This window comes from Sycon ciliatum, chromosome 6, assembly GCF_964019385.1.
Source record: "Sycon ciliatum chromosome 6, ocSycCili1.1, whole genome shotgun sequence".
NCBI classification, from domain to species: Eukaryota; Metazoa; Porifera; class Calcarea; order Leucosolenida; family Sycettidae; genus Sycon; species Sycon ciliatum.
In genome coordinates this window covers 13,462,228-13,481,324 of record NC_088648.1, presented here as the reverse complement: position 1 = coordinate 13,481,324, position 19,097 = coordinate 13,462,228, and the positions used below count along the sequence as shown (strand labels likewise).

General features: G+C 47.7%; 1 protein-coding gene across 5 annotated transcripts; it reads right to left on the bottom strand.

Moving 5' to 3' along the window:
- Window positions 1-595: 595 nt before the first annotated feature.
- On the bottom strand, window positions 596-18,721 carry LOC135819420 (sushi, von Willebrand factor type A, EGF and pentraxin domain-containing protein 1-like). 5 transcript variants are annotated; one of them, XR_010553913.1, is made up of 8 exons: window positions 10,006-10,402; window positions 9,747-9,848; window positions 7,359-7,520; window positions 6,138-6,287; window positions 4,252-4,428; window positions 3,932-4,006; window positions 2,507-2,702; window positions 596-1,501 (listed from the first exon to the last, which is right to left on the bottom strand). XR_010553913.1 is itself a non-coding variant. In XM_065332629.1 (8 exons), exons 6-8 carry the CDS (start codon window positions 4,382-4,384, stop codon window positions 1,269-1,271), a joined length of 441 nt encoding a protein of 146 aa, XP_065188701.1. In that variant the 5' UTR covers window positions 4,385-4,428; window positions 6,138-6,287; window positions 7,359-7,520; window positions 9,747-9,848; window positions 11,127-11,263; window positions 18,419-18,721; the 3' UTR covers window positions 596-1,268. The 5 variants fall into 5 exon arrangements, 4 of the variants coding, with proteins under 4 accessions (XP_065188701.1, XP_065188702.1, XP_065188700.1 ...); XM_065332629.1 differs by lacking the exons at window positions 2,507-2,702; window positions 10,006-10,402 and adding exons at window positions 11,127-11,263; window positions 18,419-18,721; XM_065332630.1 differs by lacking the exons at window positions 2,507-2,702; window positions 10,006-10,402 and adding an exon at window positions 18,419-18,721.
- Window positions 18,722-19,097: the final 376 nt, after the last annotated feature.

Here is a 19,097-nt window from a genome sequence, read left to right as displayed (position 1 = left end):
ACATTTTGTCAACCGATCAACACATACAACGTTGCATGCAAAACGGCTGCAGCCTCGAAGTACGGAGTGCTATTTTGGAAAATGCTAGATATACAGCCTGTACTTATACAGGTGTTCTATCAACTAGTGCCATTATGACAACGGTAGCTGAATGATACATGTACATAAACCCGGGGTCATTATTGCAAGAACCTCTGGGTCTAAGCCCGAAGTAACATTCAACTACATGACTGTATACACCATCATGTATACACCATCTTCGTAGTAACTGAGTCTACCCCACACCCACTACTGCCACTGTGACCACAATTGCGCACAAACAGAGGACCTTAGAGGACCTACTTCTAACTACAGTGCTGGCCAAAGAAATCCAACCTTATGAATAAAATTGCACCGGGCGCTACGCAGCCCTAGTAGTAAACATACTGGACCGGTCTGTGCTCTCGAACGCGGCGCTACTTTATTAACGAGGTTGGATTTCTCTGGCCAGCACTGTACAAAATACACACATGCACACACAACACTGCTAGGCTTTCCACCACCACACTAGGTTTTGAAACCGAAGAGTGGCAAAATTCAGGGACAGACTAGAAAATCTGGGGAGACCTGATGGTTTTTTAAAGCAAAACACAGCCAACACTCTGCAGCCTCACAGCCTCAGGCAGGTTTTCCCGAGTGCACAAAATTAAAAGTTGTTGAAGCACCACGAATACAGTCGGGCGTCACAGAACGTGGGACCCAGGAATGTACGTGTATAGTATACCTCTAGGAACACCACAGCCAATAACGTTTTAAAACGAAACGCAGTGTCAATAGACTCAAGTCTCTGCTTTTCTGGAATACAGATTCTGCTACACACGTATTGCTCACTATCCAGTGGGATGTGCATCTAAGAAGGTGGTACAAGAAGTCAAGGAACTAAGCCTAAGGCCAGATTGCTGAAAGGTTTTGTATAACTGACGAGCCTGACCTTGGAAACAACAGCCGTGGATACGTGGCTCTACTGTAATAAATGTACAGGTACACAAACAATTTGAATGCAGAAATAACAACAACAAACAGGGAGAGGTGTAGGAAAATATACTCGGCCCCTAGTGAATTTGCTTGTGTATTAGCTTGAAAACTTTGGGTACACTTGTTGAGAGACCTAACTGCATGCAGCTAAAATATGGAGTGCCGTTGTCACCGACGACTTTTCCAGTAAAGTTGCGGCTAACATCTTCTGAGGTATTCCCGGGTCTTCGCTAAGGCCGTAAGGGTGAATGATATCATGTGCGTCTTCTATTGCTGATGTCGCTACACTCGATGGTGGTGCTGATGTACTGATTGTGGTGGAAGATATTGAGATGCCGTATGTCTCGAACCTTTTCGCCAAGTCTCCGCGGCCATCGCGCAAGAGGGTCGGGAGCACCACAACTGCAACGCCACAGATCCAAGGATCGATTCTCGGACAAAACATTCTTCAGATTGCCAAAGGTCCCCAGTGCTTGGCAATACTGGCCTGTACAGCATGAACACACCACACATACGCCCACACACCATGTACCATGTACACGCCCGTTGCAGGAGAAGCACGCAAATCTGCAAATGAATTGGATGTGCACCCACAGATTTTCTCGTATAGGAACAATAGCTGATCTGAATCTGAATAAAACAGATCAAGACTAGTGCCAGATAACAGTCTAATCCGCACAAGGCAACTGGCGCAGCCATGTGAATCTCGAGCAAAATGGACAAACATGTCCCCAATTATCAGCAAACGGGGGGGGGGGGCGTTACAGGATTGGCCTGGCAACTTCAAACAGGCACAATCCACTAACGTGGTGCCCCGTCAACTTCAACGGGAACACACCGATACAAACACAGCCCCACAACAGCAAAACGGGAACGCCGTTACAAATATGGTGCCCAGGCAACTTAACGGGAACGCACCAACACAAGCTGGCCTGGCACCTTCAAACAGGCACAACTGACAAGACACGGCATCCGGCAACAGCAAAGGGGTAGGTACACCGTTACAAGAACAGTCCATCGCACCAAAATGCTGCTGCCACAACATTATAGCAGCAGCAGCACGCCAGACATGCATACATGGCATTCCCAAAAGCAGATACTGTAGAGCAGGAAATGTTCGGACGGAATTTATTTTCGTACGATTTCGTACACGGCTTCTTTTGTACTAAAATTAATTCCGCACTAAAATTTGTTCATGTGAAATTATGTACATTATACATGCGTACTGCATGCAAACACGTGTATTTAGCATGCAGCACTGTACGAAAATATAATCCGTACGAAAGGTCGAAATTCGGCTTTGTCCGAAAATATTTCCGTACGAAAATTTCCTGCTATACAGTACCTGGAGTCAAATTCATCCATCACACTGTTTGTTAGGGCTGAATTTTACAGTGACAATAGCAAATCCCACCTAAGGCACATGTGATGAGATCTGTACACCAACTATAGTCACAGAATCAATGCACATTAGTAGAGCATAAGAACTCACTTGCGCTCATACCCTGTCACGTAGAGATGCTACTCTACGTGTACTGTTCCAATGTCCATTGGGGTGGTATGCCGGCCACTTGCCAGATGTAGAGCTTTTAAGCCGTACTTTGCCACCGTCTGCTTGCCGTATCACCACCTCACTTGCAACTCTGGATTCCAGGACTGTCGCTCCAACAATGGGCATGGAGCGGGAGCTAACCTGATAACAGTTGAGAGCGTGACAGAGTATCTTATTTAAATAAGGCCGAGTAAGGTGGATCCCTTTGGCAAACGTGAACACAGGCTTGGTGCTACAGGCATGGGCTGTCATGTACCGGAATAGCCAATACCGGGCATGTTTCGTCGACAGTAGATGGAACTGCGACGGCTCCACCGTATATGGCCGCGTCTTAGTGACCTTCAGGCGCAACGTGACCAAGTCAGGTGCGAAACTCCCAGCCTCCCACACAAATACTCTTTGGCTGTCAAACGAGTGAATACTAGTAGATGATGCTAAATACACGCTGGCAAACAATAAGCCATACAAGGCCAGTAGTATACTTACCCACAGCATAGCCTGATCTACAATATGACTGATTGGATCGTTGTAAGTATTGCCGAAAATGGATTAAGTCGTCCACTAAAAGCTCTTTGAAACTCGGATGTTGAGCCAATATGGCAATAATAAAATTAATGTAGAAAGGAAAAGGATGTATGGATATGAGTGTAGAGTAACTGTCACTATATACTAAATACAGTCAGAAAGTGCAACAACCAGGCACTAAAACATTTGACGACCCGACTCCTGGCTTCAACACATCTCCGTAGTGTTAAGGAGAGACCAAAGAGGGAAAGGTAATACTGGTTTCGTCATCGTCCAGTAACAATCAACATTTCTTGTTCTTGTGGGACTGTAGCTTCAACTACTAGCTTGTGCTCATTTTCGTTGTGCTTACCTTCCCCTCTTTGGTCTCTCCTTTTAACCTTGAACCTTCCAAGTTGGAAGGCTGTTGGTTAGCGCTACGGAGATGTGTTGAAGCTAGGAGTCAGGTCGTCGAATGTCTCAGCACTCTGTCAGTTTTGTGCCTAGTTGTTGCATTTTTTTTTACTGTAGTAGCTAGTTACAGTGGTGGACAGTTACTCTTAACTCGTATCCATATGTCCTTTTCCTTTCTAATAAAAGCTCTATCCGCAAATATGCCGAGGCGGCTTGCCGTCTCTCCCTCTATGCCATGCAACACAACTGTTGAGCGAGAAGCTTTTAGGCCAGCCCCATTGCACAACAGGTAATAGGCTACTAATAGCGTAACGCAGCTAGGTAAACACGAATCGATGAAAGAGGCAGACGTCTTAGAACAAAGAGACTAGTTGTGAAGGACACAACATTTTCAGCAGTCAGCAGTAGGAGAAATTGCTCTTAATTATGCAGCAATACTAGGCTTACACGTTTGTGTCATGCGTTCTGAGACGGAGTCCTTGACTAGCTCGTCACTGGCCGCACTCAGAGCAGCAGTCGTCACTACACATGGGTTGGGAAGCAATGGACAAAATTAACACTTGCCATGCACACATGCACTGCTTACCAGCTAAGTTAATATGTTATACTGTACTGCAGCAAGCAAGGAACTGGCAATACCTGCACCAGGCCTATCTACTGTGACCCATGCCATTGTGAATGAGAAGAGGCAGCATTTGACAGTATGAGCGGTGTGATGAACGGGAATGCATAATACAAGCCAGTCGAGCATAGGTACATGTACTTACGGACGCAAGTTGGCTGCACACCGCTCCACTGGCCGTTGATTTCACAAGTACGCACGGCCGAGCCCATAAGGACATAGGGAGATGTGCACACAAACGTGGTCGTGTTGCTGAACATCAAGCCGTTCACGGTCATTGAGCCCAGTGCCGGTGGTGACAGGACCTGGCAGTCGGTTTGACCTGCACAAGCACAGAGTGCACAGAGCACAGGCATTCAGTGCATGCATGTTTGGCCTAGGGGTGAAACCAGTGCCAAAATTGAGAACTTGAGTACTCTTTGAAAAAACGAGCGAGTATTCGAGCGAGTACGAGTATTTTACTGACAACATAAAACAATGTACTGCACACACTCTCGTAACACTGAACGTATTACACCTGATACACATGTAGTCTTGCATGCAGCCTAGTGCAGGAAATAGTCTGAACTACGTCTTTTGTTGGTAAGTAGGGACAAGTAATAATTTCACACTTGCATGGGTTATCAGTACTGGTCAGAGTAACAGACGTGCTTGATGTACAAGCATACAGTACACTGTGCATAAGATACTTTGTGTATTTTGCGAAGCGAGTCCTCACTCCTTTCGAATTTTCGAGCAAGCGCTCGAGTATTCGATATACTCGTTTCATCCCTAAAACGTTTGCGTATGTGTGCGTGGCACAGACGTTGGTTTTGAATACATTGTAGTACACGCATTGTAACTTCAGAACTAAATATTGCGACAGAGCTTTCGGCCATATTTTCAATTCATTGCATTCCCAACTCATCACAACCACGCGCTCTTCAGCCGAACCATACAGACACCAGCAAGGACACTTCCGTTGAGATAATATTGCTCCACGCCCCTAGACAGCTGTTTCGCTCCCTGTCGGAGCTCATCAGTAGAGGATGATAATGATGATAATGGAGGAATGATCATTCTTATACACCAGAAACACGCATTGTGTAAAGGAAATTGATGCGAAGACTGCCTCAACATGGCCATGCAAAGTAATAAAATAAATACAGCAGTGAATAGCGGTCAACAGTAGCTCTACATTTTGCTTGTAATAGAAGTCATTAGCGTCAGAGCAAGAAGAGGGACAAGACGAGTCAAGGGACAATCCGGAGGACGCAATACCATACGACCAACTGTTTGTTTCTACCAGCGTTATTGTACCGTCGACACAGCTCTGACGACGATATACTGGGCGAATGCCGCGGGGCCTCCCAGCGTGTCAGCGGCAGTGGGTGATGGGCAGATAACAAGGTAGCTTGCGGACAACATCGGTGGCATGAAGCCTAGTGACTGCCAAGCGTCTTGGCGCGACGGGCGAGCAGTACAGTGTCATGCCCCAGGGGCTGCTGTGGCTGTCGACGTCGGCGGGTCGTGAGGTGCGTTCGCAGGCCTTCATGGCGCTCGGACAACTGCAATACTAGTACACAGACTCTCACTACTAGCTACATAGTACTCTGATTCTGGCACGTTATTTCTGCATTGAATAGTGATTGATTTTCCGCGCCGAATATCCGACGCTGCATGCATGTCCAATGCGCGTCAACAGTACTTCACACTTTCCTTTTCCCGCGTTATCACCTCAGCTATGCCAGTTTTGTATGTGGAAACCCCTATATAATAGCAGTTTGGTCTATATCTTTAATCATTCAATATCTACCTTCACTGATGAGCTATGTATTAGCGAAGCAGCTGTCTGAAGGAGTTTATCAATATCGTCTACGGAAGTGTCCTCGCAATGGTGATGGTTGTGTGCAGGAGGGTCTAGTCGGCTAAAGACCGCAGTGTGGTGGTGGAGGTGACTCAACATTTTCTTCAATGGCCGAGAGCTCTGTCGCACCCTGTAATAATAATAGAAGTCATGGTACTATTATCAGTGCTGCTGCTGGTGCTTACCTGGAGCTGGTGTGACCTTGCCTGGGCAGTACTGTGCATCAGAGCCATCAGCACAGTCGTACCAAACACCGTCGCAGCGCTGTGATGGCAGGATACAGCCACTGGAACGCAGGCAGGGCAGGTAGCCAGACTGGCACTGCAGTTGAATGGCTGGATACACGTACCCATACACACAACACACAAAGCAGTCAAGAGATGAAGAAAGTGTCTGCTCGGCACATCTTTTGTACAGTCAAGAGATATTAGCATATTTGGAGGAGGTGGTAGCCTAAAACAGGCTCGACAAAAGTTACCGGCTTATGCCAACAACTCAGTGTTCTGGTAGAGTAGACGGTTCGATACCGGAACGCCTTGACAGCCAAATTTGTATAGACCCAAACCGATCATCAGCGTTGATTTTTCACTCGAAATATGTTTGTGGAAGGAAACCGGCATGTTGAAGTTTGCTCTGGGGCCAGAGTCAATCGAACTGAGCCACTCCTTTGTGTTGACCCATTGCCTCCAAGTTGCCCAATTTTTCGCTTCAAAAAAGTTCAAATCAGAGGTGGCTCCAAACCGGACACGTTTTAGAGTGCACGTCAAATTCACTCTGGGTCTGAAATTAGGTAATTGCTATCGCTCCACGACGGCCAGTACAGAGTAACAATAAGCGTGTGTGCTTCCATTAGTTTTGATTGGTATGCGGTGCTTTATTGGCAAGAGGCGAGCCGCTGTTTACCTGCGACAAGAAGTTGACTTTTCGAAAGTCGTAAAACTCAATTCGCAGTGCGAAGCAACACGTCAAAAACTCACCTGCTTGGTATGGCGCGTCTGGTCATCGCAGAGCCAAAAAAATTTTGGCTCGGAGTATAACACATCGTAGTCTCACTGTGACATATGTTTTCTAATCAAAATACCAAGAAAGAAAGTGAATATTGAGTCCGTTCCGGTTTGCAACCTGTGTCCTATTTGAAACCGTCGCCTCTACCCGGTGAAACACCCTAACCATACACCTACAAGTATAACATATATCCTAAGGACTCAGGCTGAGATGCCCGACTGGTCCTGGGTCCTGTGATAAGCACGATCATCATTTGTGATGATGACAAGTGGCAGGTAACACCCAGACTATTACATGCTCTGTAAATAGGAAAGATCAACGCCACCAGAATCTGCCTTCCTACAAGCCTGAAGCTTCTCTACACAAGAGGGATATATTGGCTCTCTTGAAATTCAACTTACGATTACATGAGGCAGCTGCCCCACTCCAGGAACCGTCAATCTGGCAGATGCGCACAATGCTTCCCTGCAGGTTGTATCCGGAATTTCAGCCGAAGACGACGCTGCCTCCAGCAGAATAGTTTGTGCCCTGGGAGTAGCCGTTGGTCGGTTTAGCTAGCGGTGCTGTACACGTCACAGGCACGTACACACACAGGCACGTACACACACAGGCACACACACACACACACACACCTTGACCTTGATACACAAGGATTCTTCATTATTTGCCACGTTTGAGCTGAGCTGCGATCATCGCGCTTTGTTGCAGTGTGCTAAAAAACAAGAACAAAAAAACGGCCAAAAAAGTGGGGCGGCTGAGGCCGCCCCAGCCACCCCAGCTGTGCCGGCCTTGCATGCCTGGTGAACGGTCTGAAAGATGAAAGATGGAGCTCTTGTATACACGGGCCCGGAAAGTCTGCTTCGTCTGCTCGGCAGCAGCTTCGTAGTGGTGGTCAAGGGTCGAAGACCGACGGATACGGATCAACTCCCCAGTGATCACACCTTTACCCATACTACGGGGGTGGTTACTACCGGCAAGCAGATACAGGAAACGATTGGTGACCTTGAAATGAGGCTTCACCGCCATGTATCCCTTACTACGGAAAACTGTGGCGTCCAGGAAATCAATGCCATCATGTGCCAGTTCATGCGCAAACTCGAGGGCCGAACACTTATTAATCCTGTCTAAAGCGCGCTGAACTCGACCTTCGTAACCATGCAATGAAACAAAAATGTCACTGATAAAGCGTCTATAAACCTGAACCTCTAAACCCTCCCCCTCTAAGATCGGCAAAATGTACCGGTTCTCCAAATACAGCATAACAATGTCGGCATAGACCACTGCTGCAGGCGAACCCATGGCAGTCCCTTGGATCTGCGGAAACAAATCGTTATCGTACACGAACCCGTTAGTCTTCCGAATGACTGACATCAAGGAAGTCACTGCTGTTGTTAACCGTGTACGAAGGGCCGGGGGCATCCACCTTGTTTACCTGTGTGTGATATACCACGACAATGCCACGTGACCGAGCTCGTTGGGGATGTTGGTGTAAAGGCTGGTCACATCTATACTCAATTATAAATGATCGTCCCGCACAGGCAAACCTTCTACCAAGTTGATGAAATCCGTAGTTCAGGCCAGAACAGTACTTTCCTCACGTACATACAGGTTCAGTAGAAAGTCAATGAACTTAGTGGGATAGTAGCCAGGACTATTCAGACTAACAATAGGCCTAACCTTCAGGGCACAGAGCTTATGTGTTTTGATAAGTCTCCTGAAAATGGGCATGCGCCCCCGGTGCGACTAAGAACAGTGACATATAAAATGGTCATACGGTGCCCAATGCGATGCCTAGTCATGGTGAGTAAACAATTGACTCGGGTCGCAAACACGAAGTCTCTTGAGCCTGTTGGTTGCCATCGGCAGTCTAGCCACATGTTCATCTAGCCCCTCAGGAAAAAAAACAGTCATTTATAATGTTTGGCATTGTGATGCTGGGCACGACCTATATCATCATAGTGAGATCCGTCCAGGACTACTATCACAATAGACTGCCTTTGAATATGCCCGAGTCCGATTGCGTTCTAGCTCCCAAACTATGTGCTGCATGTGTACACTCCGCCTATGGTTAGTCTACTCCAGAACAACGCCTGGAGAGGTTCATTGGGGGCATGATGTCCCCCACCCCATCCCCCTTGCCCCCTGCACCTGAAGTACCGGTATTGCCCCTCCCCCCCACCCCCCCCCCAAAAAATAATGTACAGGACACAGATGGAGCACTGGGGAGCACGTAGCAGTAGGCAAGTTGACGATGCCAGTGCAGACACACCTCACCTCGGTCACCACACTGGCACAGTCATATGGTCTCCAAGGAACATAGCTACCAGAGAACACACAGAATGGGAGTATATAGTGCTATCCCGGAGGATAGACAACCTCCTATCAAAAATACCTACTGATAGAGTTCTGTGTAGACCCTATGTGCACATATGTGTGGATGAGTACTGGTAAACGGACGGCTAACCCTAGTCTAAGTAAAATAAATGTAGAATGTAGACCCTGGGCAAAAAATAAGTAAATAAAAATAATAGCAACACATGAGGGAACTCGGATGGAGAGCCAAGTATTAAAATTAAAAAAGAGGACCATAAGTTTACGCGTTATCCGTTTTTTCCAACACTAACGGGTATAAACGTGATGCAGCTAAGCATCAGGTCGTTGAATGTCATGATCTCAGTCAGTTTTGGTGCTGATTGTTGCACATTATTGACTCAGCAGTATTCTGCATATAACTGTTAGTGTTGGACAAAACGGATAACTTGTAAACATGAGGGAACACTCATCCTTACCCAAGTCCCAACGTCAGCACTCGGCGCCGCTCCGAACCAAGAGGAACATTGGAGAGATCGTCCATCAGCTCCTCTCTCGTCCTGCGATCAAATCGCCTAATGCTAAAACACAAGAAGATAGGAAAGGCAAGTAGAATAAATAAATCAATAAAATAATAAACAACAATACAAGTTTGAACAGCTGCAAACGTAATGGACGATCCGAACAAGACCAATGATATACCTAGAAATTCTAGAAGGCACTAGGAAACATCCATACCTGCTCAAACTGAAGAGGACAACATAGAAAAAGGTAAAAGAGGGCACTACTCAAGTGTTCCTGGGATAGCTATGGTCTTTGCTATGCTATTGATTTGCAGTCTGATTCATCTGAAAAACGAAGTTTCAACTTTCAAGCATTTAATTTACAGTCCTACCCTCGTTAGTATGACATCGGTTGCAAGACAAACCTCATTAGTAGACAACGATCCAAAATCCCATGAATCATTAGCAGTCGTACATGCAAGTCCGGATAAGAGATTATTCGTTTGTAGACCAAATTCGTTATAACGTCCCCTTCAGCTGTCCCACAGGTTTGAATTCTCATTACAAGAAAAAGCGGATGGCCGAGGATAGCTCGATTGATATTTCATGCTGTCTTGTATCGGGGTCCGATGAAACATTGTCTGATAATGGGTTGTCTTGTACAGGGGTCTGGTGGAAAACACTGTCTAATAACAAGGAACCATCAGTTCTGATGTGGACACAATTTGGATGATGCAAAGCAGCAGAAAAATGTACTCGTTATCAGACAAAAAAAGTTGATACCCCCAGGGTTGTCTCCTAACAAGGGTAGACCTACGAGAGAGAGAGAGAGAGAGAGAGAGAGAGAGAGAGAGAGAGAGAGAGAGAGAGAGAGAGAGAGAGAGAGAGAGAGAGAGAGAGAGAGAGAGAGAGAGAGAGAGAGAGAGAGAGAGAGAGAGACACACACACACACACACACACACACAGACAGACAGACAGACAGGCAGACAGAAGGAGAAAAGACAGAGATCCGGGATGTGACATCATCATGACATCGGCCGTTGCTGTGTATGTTGGATCCAAGGTAACGAAAAGACGACACATGGGCAATCTCCATGGTTCGTGTCTCGAGCGGCTCTAGATCGTCGTTAGAGATGTTGGGGCCAGAAACCATGAACTTGGTTGGGGTGGGGGGGGGGGGGCACACGCACACACACACACACACACACACACACACACACACACACACACACACACACACACACACACACACACACACACATGCACACACACACACACATACACACACACACACACACACACGCACACACACACACACACACACACACACACACACACACACACACATACACACACCTTCCTTCCTTCCTTCCTTCTTCCACTGCCATGACTGGCTATGTGGCCACAGGCTCCATGCGGGACTGTACAATAGCGTCGACAGCGTCACGGCAGGTGACCCGCCATCCCTGTCGATCTTGGACGATGTCACCAAGCTGTCCAGAGGACCGCCAACACACACACACACACACACACACACACACACACACACAGACACACACACACACACACATACACACATACTTTGTACCATGTATATGCCCGTCACAAGAAAAGCACGCAAAGTTGTGGAAGTCAGGTCCCGCTGGACCAACCAGAATGGAGCTGCTACGGGCCTGAGCACGCAGCTTTCCCCATGTTGCAGAAGGCAATGCAGTGCTGCAAGTGGCAGGCAATCCTACGTGAAAAATTGGCACATACACCTCCATATTAATAATTCCAACGAGAGAGCTCAGTTGAAAGCTCAGGGCCCTCACTATCTTTTTTGCCTAGGTTATCATGCATTATGCGATAGCAATAAACAACAGTTTTATTCGGCTGAAATAAAGGATACCAATAGACCCCACTCCACTTGTACTTGGCTGAAATAAATAATATTATTATTGTTCATCGTTGTTATTGCATTTAGTTTTTCATTTCGATATCGCACAAATAAAGAGCGCTTGGGCTTGAAGGCTAGAGAGGGCTTGACCGCCCAGGAGCCCTCGCTATGCTTAATATTTGCCTAGGTCATCATGTGTGTTGTTCGAACTGATAGAAACGTCTTTGCAATACAAAAACATGTGGATGACAATCAAAACTTTGGTTCATAAACGCACATCGATACATAACTCAAAACTCAAACTCTCAGACAGGTACATTCTACCAAGTAAAAGTAAATATAATAATAGATTACGCTTTGGTACTAGCTTATTTCATTTTTTTCAAGCCCTGTTTCAACATGTGGCCAGCAGTCTTTGCCAGAATGGTACGGAACATCAACGGAATAGGGCCAGGCTGGTGCGTAACATGATGATGGCCCCGCACACCGAACAAGTTCGAGCATGAGAGCATGTATTTCCTCCTGCTGAATGGATGCCTGTGCAGCGGTCTCTAGCTGTCAACGCGTCTTGTCACGAAGGCGGTGAGTCTCCAAACGACGGGATATTTGCTCCGTCGTTTCTTGCTGTTGGCATAGCCTTTCGCAAGCACGGCGACTCTCGAGGCGGCGGGACCTTTCTTCTCCCTTCTTCTACTCTCTGTGTAGGCACTACTGCCGACGCCGTCTGCTCAGAGCTTCAACACTGTCACCCCTGTCATTTTGCTCTTCCTCATAGTCCTCTTCTAATGATCTCAGCATTCTATTTATACAAAAACTACGCCCATCAAAACACTACAATCCACCCGATCCGTACATTCCTGGCCCATCAGTACCACACCCCTAAACTTTCGAACGATAGCACGTCACTTTCTATGGTCTTTTGAAATCAAACCGCGGCCATTACAATAATGCGATCTAAACCATACCTAGGAATGGGTTTGCTCCCCACACTGGAGCTCGCGCTATTCCGCCGACTTGACGCTTGACGGACTCACGACTGCCATCCAGAGTCGCAACCATTCTTTCTAAACCATACCGCTAATTATTTTAGTTAGCTATCCACTTACCGGTATATCCTTTACCGAAATTGTATTCTTTAACGCAATATTCTTCTTTCTTTTTCTTCTACTCCATTCCATCAGCACCCGGCCGATGGCAGGAGATTGGCATCCACTGGGCTAGCATGCAGCAGCCAAAGCTGGGGCCTTTTCTTACTCCGCTAAACCCCCTTCTTAAAACGAAACTGACGTGCATGCTCACTGCCGAATTCTGCCGAATTCCCGTCCGCCCGGAGGATTGGTCCTTGTTGATCCGCTGGCAGGATCAATACTTTTATGAGAGTGCCCTGCCCTTCAGACCGTATTACGCTCCAGTCCAGCTATATGGAACTCTGTCGCATCCGCCAGTGAATGGATTATGTGCTAGCAGTTCGCACTCACACGCCTGTTGCATTACGGGGAATACCTAAACTAACGTTACTTCCTCAGTGCATGCTCTGGACTTGTGTTAGCTTGCCAGCAATTCGCTATTCTGCTCCGAGCGTTTACATACTTCGATGTTTCTCTGGCCCCAGCAAAAGTGGAGGGTCCAGCTCAAGTCCTGACGTTATTGGCATCATCCCATTACGGGGAGTACCTCGACTAACGTTTCTGTCTCCATGCATGCTCTGAACTTGTGTTAGCTCGCCAGCAACTCGCTACCCGGCGCCGCGCGTTTACATACCTCGGTGTTTCTCTGGCGTCAGTAAAAGTGCTTCCTCAATGCAGGCTCTGGACCTGTGTTAGCTCGCCAGCAACTCGCTACTCGGCGCCGCGCGTTTACATACCTCGGTGTTTTCTCTGGCGTCAGCAAAAGTGGAGGGTCCAGCCCACGTCCTAATGTTTATCGGCGTCATCCTGGACACCCGCCGCGCTAACATCAGTATGCCTATGGACGAACTTGCCGAGCTTCGTGATCTCCTTCGGGCCACTCTTCACACAGCTTCAACTACCCAATGTCAACTCGAGTCTCTTCTGGGAAAGCTCCCGTTTGCTACAAGAGTGATAGCCCCTGGATGCAAATTGCAGATTGTGGTCAGTTGCCAACTGGTACCGGCAGCCGTGTTACCTGATCAAGCTCTCCAAAGAGTGCCTCAAAGATCTTCGCTGATGGCCTGAGCTCCTGGATTAGCGGAACGGCCGGTCCTTCTTCCTACACCCTAAATGGACGCCGTCCCCCGACTTGCTGGTATTCACTGATGCAAGTGGTGCACTTGGCCGGTGCTCGTACAATTGCGACCGGGGATAGGGCAATGGACAGTCAATCAAGCAGAGCAGCAATCGCAAAGGGTTGTTTACAATTGTGGCAGCCCGCAGCACCTGGGAAAACTAGCGGCATCAGCTGCGAATGCCAATCGATGGGCATTTACAGCAACTGCGAGGATATTGCTCATCAGTTGTGGCTTTGGCCTGGCGTTGTACACCGGCCACTCGTTTCGAATCAGCTGCGGGACTCGATATTCAGAGAGGCGGGAAGGTGGAAAGCGATGTCTGCCCGAGTAACATTCGGACGCCACCTGCAGCCAAAGTATGGGTGGCTGCGGCAATGGCCTCAGCCCATGATATCAAGTTCTGACAGTCTTTACCTAGCTTGCACCGCTTACAGATTGCAGGGGTAGCTGCACTTTGTGATCCGCTCCGGGAGTGCCGATTTATGGAATATATGCTCTCAATTGGTTATGAATACCAATATATTTAGCACTTGGAGGCTCTACTCAGAGTCATTGGCGGCTCCATGCGGAGTCATTGGCGGCCCCATGCGGAGTCATTGGCGGTTCCAAGCGGAGTCATTGGCGGCTCCATGCGGAGTCAATTTGCGGCTCCATGCGAGGTCATTCGGCGGCTCCATGCGGGGTCATTCGGCGGCTCCATGCAGAGTCATTCGGCAGCTCCATGCGAAGTCATTCGGTGGCTCCATGCGGAGTCATTTGACGGCTCCAAGCGGAGTCATTTGCCGGCTCAGCTGCGAGCCATCTAGTGGCTCCAAGCAGAGCCATCATGCCAGTTGCTCGAATCGGCATTCCCAGCTTAATCCAAAACTCGGTTGCTCTGTTGTGAGGTGGGGGGATGCTAACCTAGGAATGGGTTTGCTCCCCACACTGGAGCTCGCGCTAGTCCGTCGACTTGACACTTGACGGACTCACGACTGCCATCCAGAGTCGCCACCACTATTTCTAAACCATACGGCTAATTATTTTAGTTAGCTATCCACTTACCGGTACAGTAAAACCTGTGACTACCGACCACCCCTTGGTGCCAGCAAAAGCGGTCTTTAGTAGCAGGTGGTCTTTAGTTAGAGGTTTGCACCGCGTGACCATATGTGGATCCCATTATATGATATGTATGTCAAAATGCAGCTAATACAATTCCCCAGGACTTGCGCAATGTCAGAAAGACGGAGAGATGGAGAGAGAGAGAGAGAGAGAGAGAGAGAGGGAGAGAAGATTACTTTTTTGCAGACTTCAAATTCAGCTGCTACTTCTGAAGCCAGGAGTCAAACGTTCCCTGGGGAAGTTTCGTTTCGCGCTGGGCTTCAAATTTGTTCATGCGATCAATCATACCGACCGTCCTTGTTGTGACTTCTCGATTGCTTGAGCATCAGGACCTTGTGGTGCTGCTTTGTTTCTGGATTCCTTGATGCCATCGTCGATCCGTCTGTATGACTGGGGTGACAGAGCTGCCCAGTCTTCGTTTCTCCTCCGAGTAGTAACATCGATCAGAGAGCGGTTTCGATGCGCTCTCCAAGATGTTTCCTATCATGTTTTTTTCTTGACAGCGCTTGAAATTTTGCCAGGTGTAGTGCAGTCCACACCGACTCCACAGCCCAAATTACCTGCATTCATTTGTTCAGCTGTAGTATCGAAATATTCTTTTCAGGACCATGGAAAATCAGTAAAATTTCAAGAAGGAGCTTCGAGCAACATTTGATTTCCTACATCGCGGTCGCTAGTTACGGGTCAAAAATTGTGTTTGGGACAGGAAAAGGCGGTCGCTGGTCGCGTTCAGAAGGTAGTTGCTAGCCACAGTGCATTTTGAATGTGAGACCTTCCGTGCCTGGCGAAGTGGCTGGTAGGACCAGGCTGGTCGCTAGTGACGGTGGTCTTTAGTTACAGGTTTTACTGTATATCCCTTACCGAAATTGTATTCTTGAACGCAATATTCTTCTTTCTTTTTCTTCTACTCCGTTCCATCAGCACTCGGCCGATGGCAGGAGATTGGTACCCACTGGGCTAGCATGCAGCAGCCAAAGCTGGGGCCTTTTCTTACTCCGTCAAACCCACTTCTTAAAACAAAACTGACGTGCATATTCACATTGCATGTTGTGAATGTCCCCATATTTGCCCCGACATCTTAGCTCGCACAGCGCTCCAGATACATCTATGCTACGGTGCGCACCGCATACTCGAATTACGGTACGGGACACATACGGGATACTGCACCAACCATGGCATGCCACGTGAACCACCCTACCAGGCACCGTGACACGCACCGAATTACAGCGGTGTGGATACTGGCTAGCGCCAGATGCTACTAAAGTACAACTGAATAGCGTCTTTTGCATAGCTACGGGAATAATCTCATATCCCAAGCATTGCAGCTCTGCTAATAGAATAATTCAGGTTACTCCCACTCCATTTCTCTAGTGCTTATTTTTCTGAAAAAATATCATCTTTGGCACCAGAATGCTGCCACCAAGAGTACATTAACCAGAGTGTGCAGCCCAAAGAGAATCATCCCACGGCAAAGTTTATTGTTTAGGGCATAGACTCGCAGTAACAGGCTCACCTTTGCTGCATCTCACACCGCTTCACACGGTCATCTACTCTATCACCATGGTAATTCCTGTGGCACATTGCTGCTTGTTTAACAAAAACGTAGAAAACACACCGAATTTCCAGGTAATTACCATGGTGATACGGTACTTTAGCTTGAACCTATTGTATGACGGGTTTTCTACGATTCATAATGACCTAGGGAATAACTAACAGTTAGCGACGCAATTCTTCTGAGGTGTAAAGTGACTTCAGGAATACATGTATGTTGCAGAAAACTGCGATGCATGCTGATTATTTACTGTGCCCTATTGTGCACCATATACCTGGTGGGTTACTCAGGGATAAAGTAGATGCACACAAGTGCCGTGCATCACGGCACAGGTTAGGTTCGCAACTAGCTGCTACAGTGTACTTGTGGTCCGAACTTGCACTCTACTCAGCTCTGCATACGCAAAGAGTGCTGGTGCCGAAATGAACCAGAAGGGTGCTGAGTGGGACGCAACAACACTGACTCTGTATACCCATGTACACAGATATGATAGGGTATGCAGTACCTGCTCTAAGATTTAACACAAACCGGGTACACGTCTACCTGGCACAACTCCTGCAACACTGGGCCAGGGCCAGATGCGTTCAAGTGCGGCTACTGTGTGTCAGGGAGTCGTAAACTTACTTTCGACTTCCTGATGTACATGATTGTACATGTACATGTATGAACGTACTCGCACTGGGCACTCTGGCCGCACGCATCTGCAAGCATATGCAGCCTGTCAGTGGCGGTATATCCTCGAAGTATAAAAAAGTATAGTACTCGACAGGACTTCCAACCGGGTCGCAGGTAACCCAGTGTTCTTTTTCCAAAAGGTCCAAGTACTCACAAACAGGGCCACTGACCTGGCTCTGGAGCAGACACTGGTAATCTAGGTCCAAGTTTGCTCGATTATGTTCTGACGCTTCATGTGCTTTCATAGCCAAGGTTTCTCACTTTCTTCGCAAGCTCTTTTAGTCTTGAGAGTTGACAACTGCTTATGGTTGTGTTGGCAGAAAACATATCAGCTAATCTGACAACCGTCAAACCCCAGTTTACTGGTAAGTAGTCAGCGAGTGGCTTTGATGGGGCCATACTACAGGGGAAGTTACGCGGCATATTTGTGCTTCCTTTTTGAAAACACGCTCTCGCTCGAAGGGTTTCTAAACTTTATCCCTGCGCTCGTTGATGGAGTTCATCGATGGAGTTGCCAGCACTCTACAGAAGAACAATGTTGTCAAGTTTTTTATGAAAAATTGTCAAACATTTTCAAATTGCTATAAGTTTGGTTAGGGCCGGGTTCCACTGCGGCTCCGCAGCTCCACTGCTCCACGGTACTTGGCTGCATGCAGCAGAGCGGCGCGGTTCCAGTGACACTCGCCATTCACGGTATCGCGATCGTGCTCGACGTTTTTTGATGACATTTAGCCTGCCTGCGCGCGCGTGAAATCCAAAAAAATCCTCGTGTTCTGGCCTGTGCAACGAACTAAAATTCCCCCGAATAAAACAATTAAGTGCGGGAAACAATACAAGCCGTGACCGCGGCTTGCATTTTTTTGTATCAAGCAGCGAAGCGAAAGCTGGTGATGAGCCGCGGCCTCGCTGGACCAGCTCGTAATGATGACGTTTCATGCCGTGGATGATGTGCGGCGGAGCGGCAGTGGAACCCAGCCCTTAGGCAAAGGAAATTTGTCATTAATTTGTTTATGCTGCATAGATGGAGAGCTGCACACTCTGGCTTATGGACTCTCGCCTACAGTGTAGTCGTACTGCTAGTGTAGTCGTACTGCTAGTGTACTCACTGTACTGGCATTACAGAAGACACGAAAAACGAGAACATAATTATGGCGAGAAAGTAATTACTGGCTAAGAATTGCCCTAGGACTTACCGCTTCTCAGTGCTCCATACCAGGAAGTAGTACAATACCTACTCCCTGCTCCATACGAGTGTTTTCTCCTCATTCTCTGCATCCTTTACCCCAGGAGTCTCGTCCATTTAGCGGCTCAAATGCTTGAGCTCCGGATAGCGGAAAATAGCTCGTCGTCCATTAGCGGCTCTAATAGTACCTGGTCTGAAGTGTCGCAGTCTAGCAACTATGATTTTTTCCAGGAGGGTAAGGGTTGCAAACCCAAAGAGACCCTAAGCTTCGTCTATCAAACAAAACAATAAGAATTGCCCTAAAAAATGGAAGAGGAAAAGAGTGAGCGAGCTGGTGTGAGCGCGCTACTTTTCAAAAAATAGAAGCTGAAAGCCATCAAAGTCAAAGCATTCTGGCTAGCGCGTTTGTGTATGTCACGAGCGCTAGCGCGCTAGTCGCAGTAAACGCTCGCAGGCCAGAGTTAGCGCTATTTGGGCTGTTTGCCGCACGCGGCAGCTGGATGGATCACGTGATCCAAGCTGACAAATAAGGTCCGATGGTTCAGCTACATTGAGCCACAAGCCTCGGAAATCATCCCGCTAGCGCTTTATGGAAGTAACAGTTAGTTTGTTAGTTATGGGCTCAACCTAAGCGAAATCACTACAGCATGTTGTGCTTAGCTAGGGGCTAGGCCTTAGGCTTATAGCAG

Bases quoted from the DNA above. Each gene is read 5' to 3' on its own strand.
- LOC135819420 (XM_065332629.1), bottom strand. From the start codon at position 4,384: ATGACCGTGAACGGCTTGATGTTCAGCAACACGACCACGTTTGTGTGC. The intron at 4,007-4,251 runs GTAAGTACATGT...ACCCATGTGTAG, and splicing joins TGTGCAGCCAACTTGCGTCC to TGACGACTGCTGCTCTGAGT. The intron at 1,502-3,931 runs GTAAGCCTAGTA...CATGCTGTACAG, and splicing joins AGAACGCATGACACAAACGT to GCCAGTATTGCCAAGCACTG.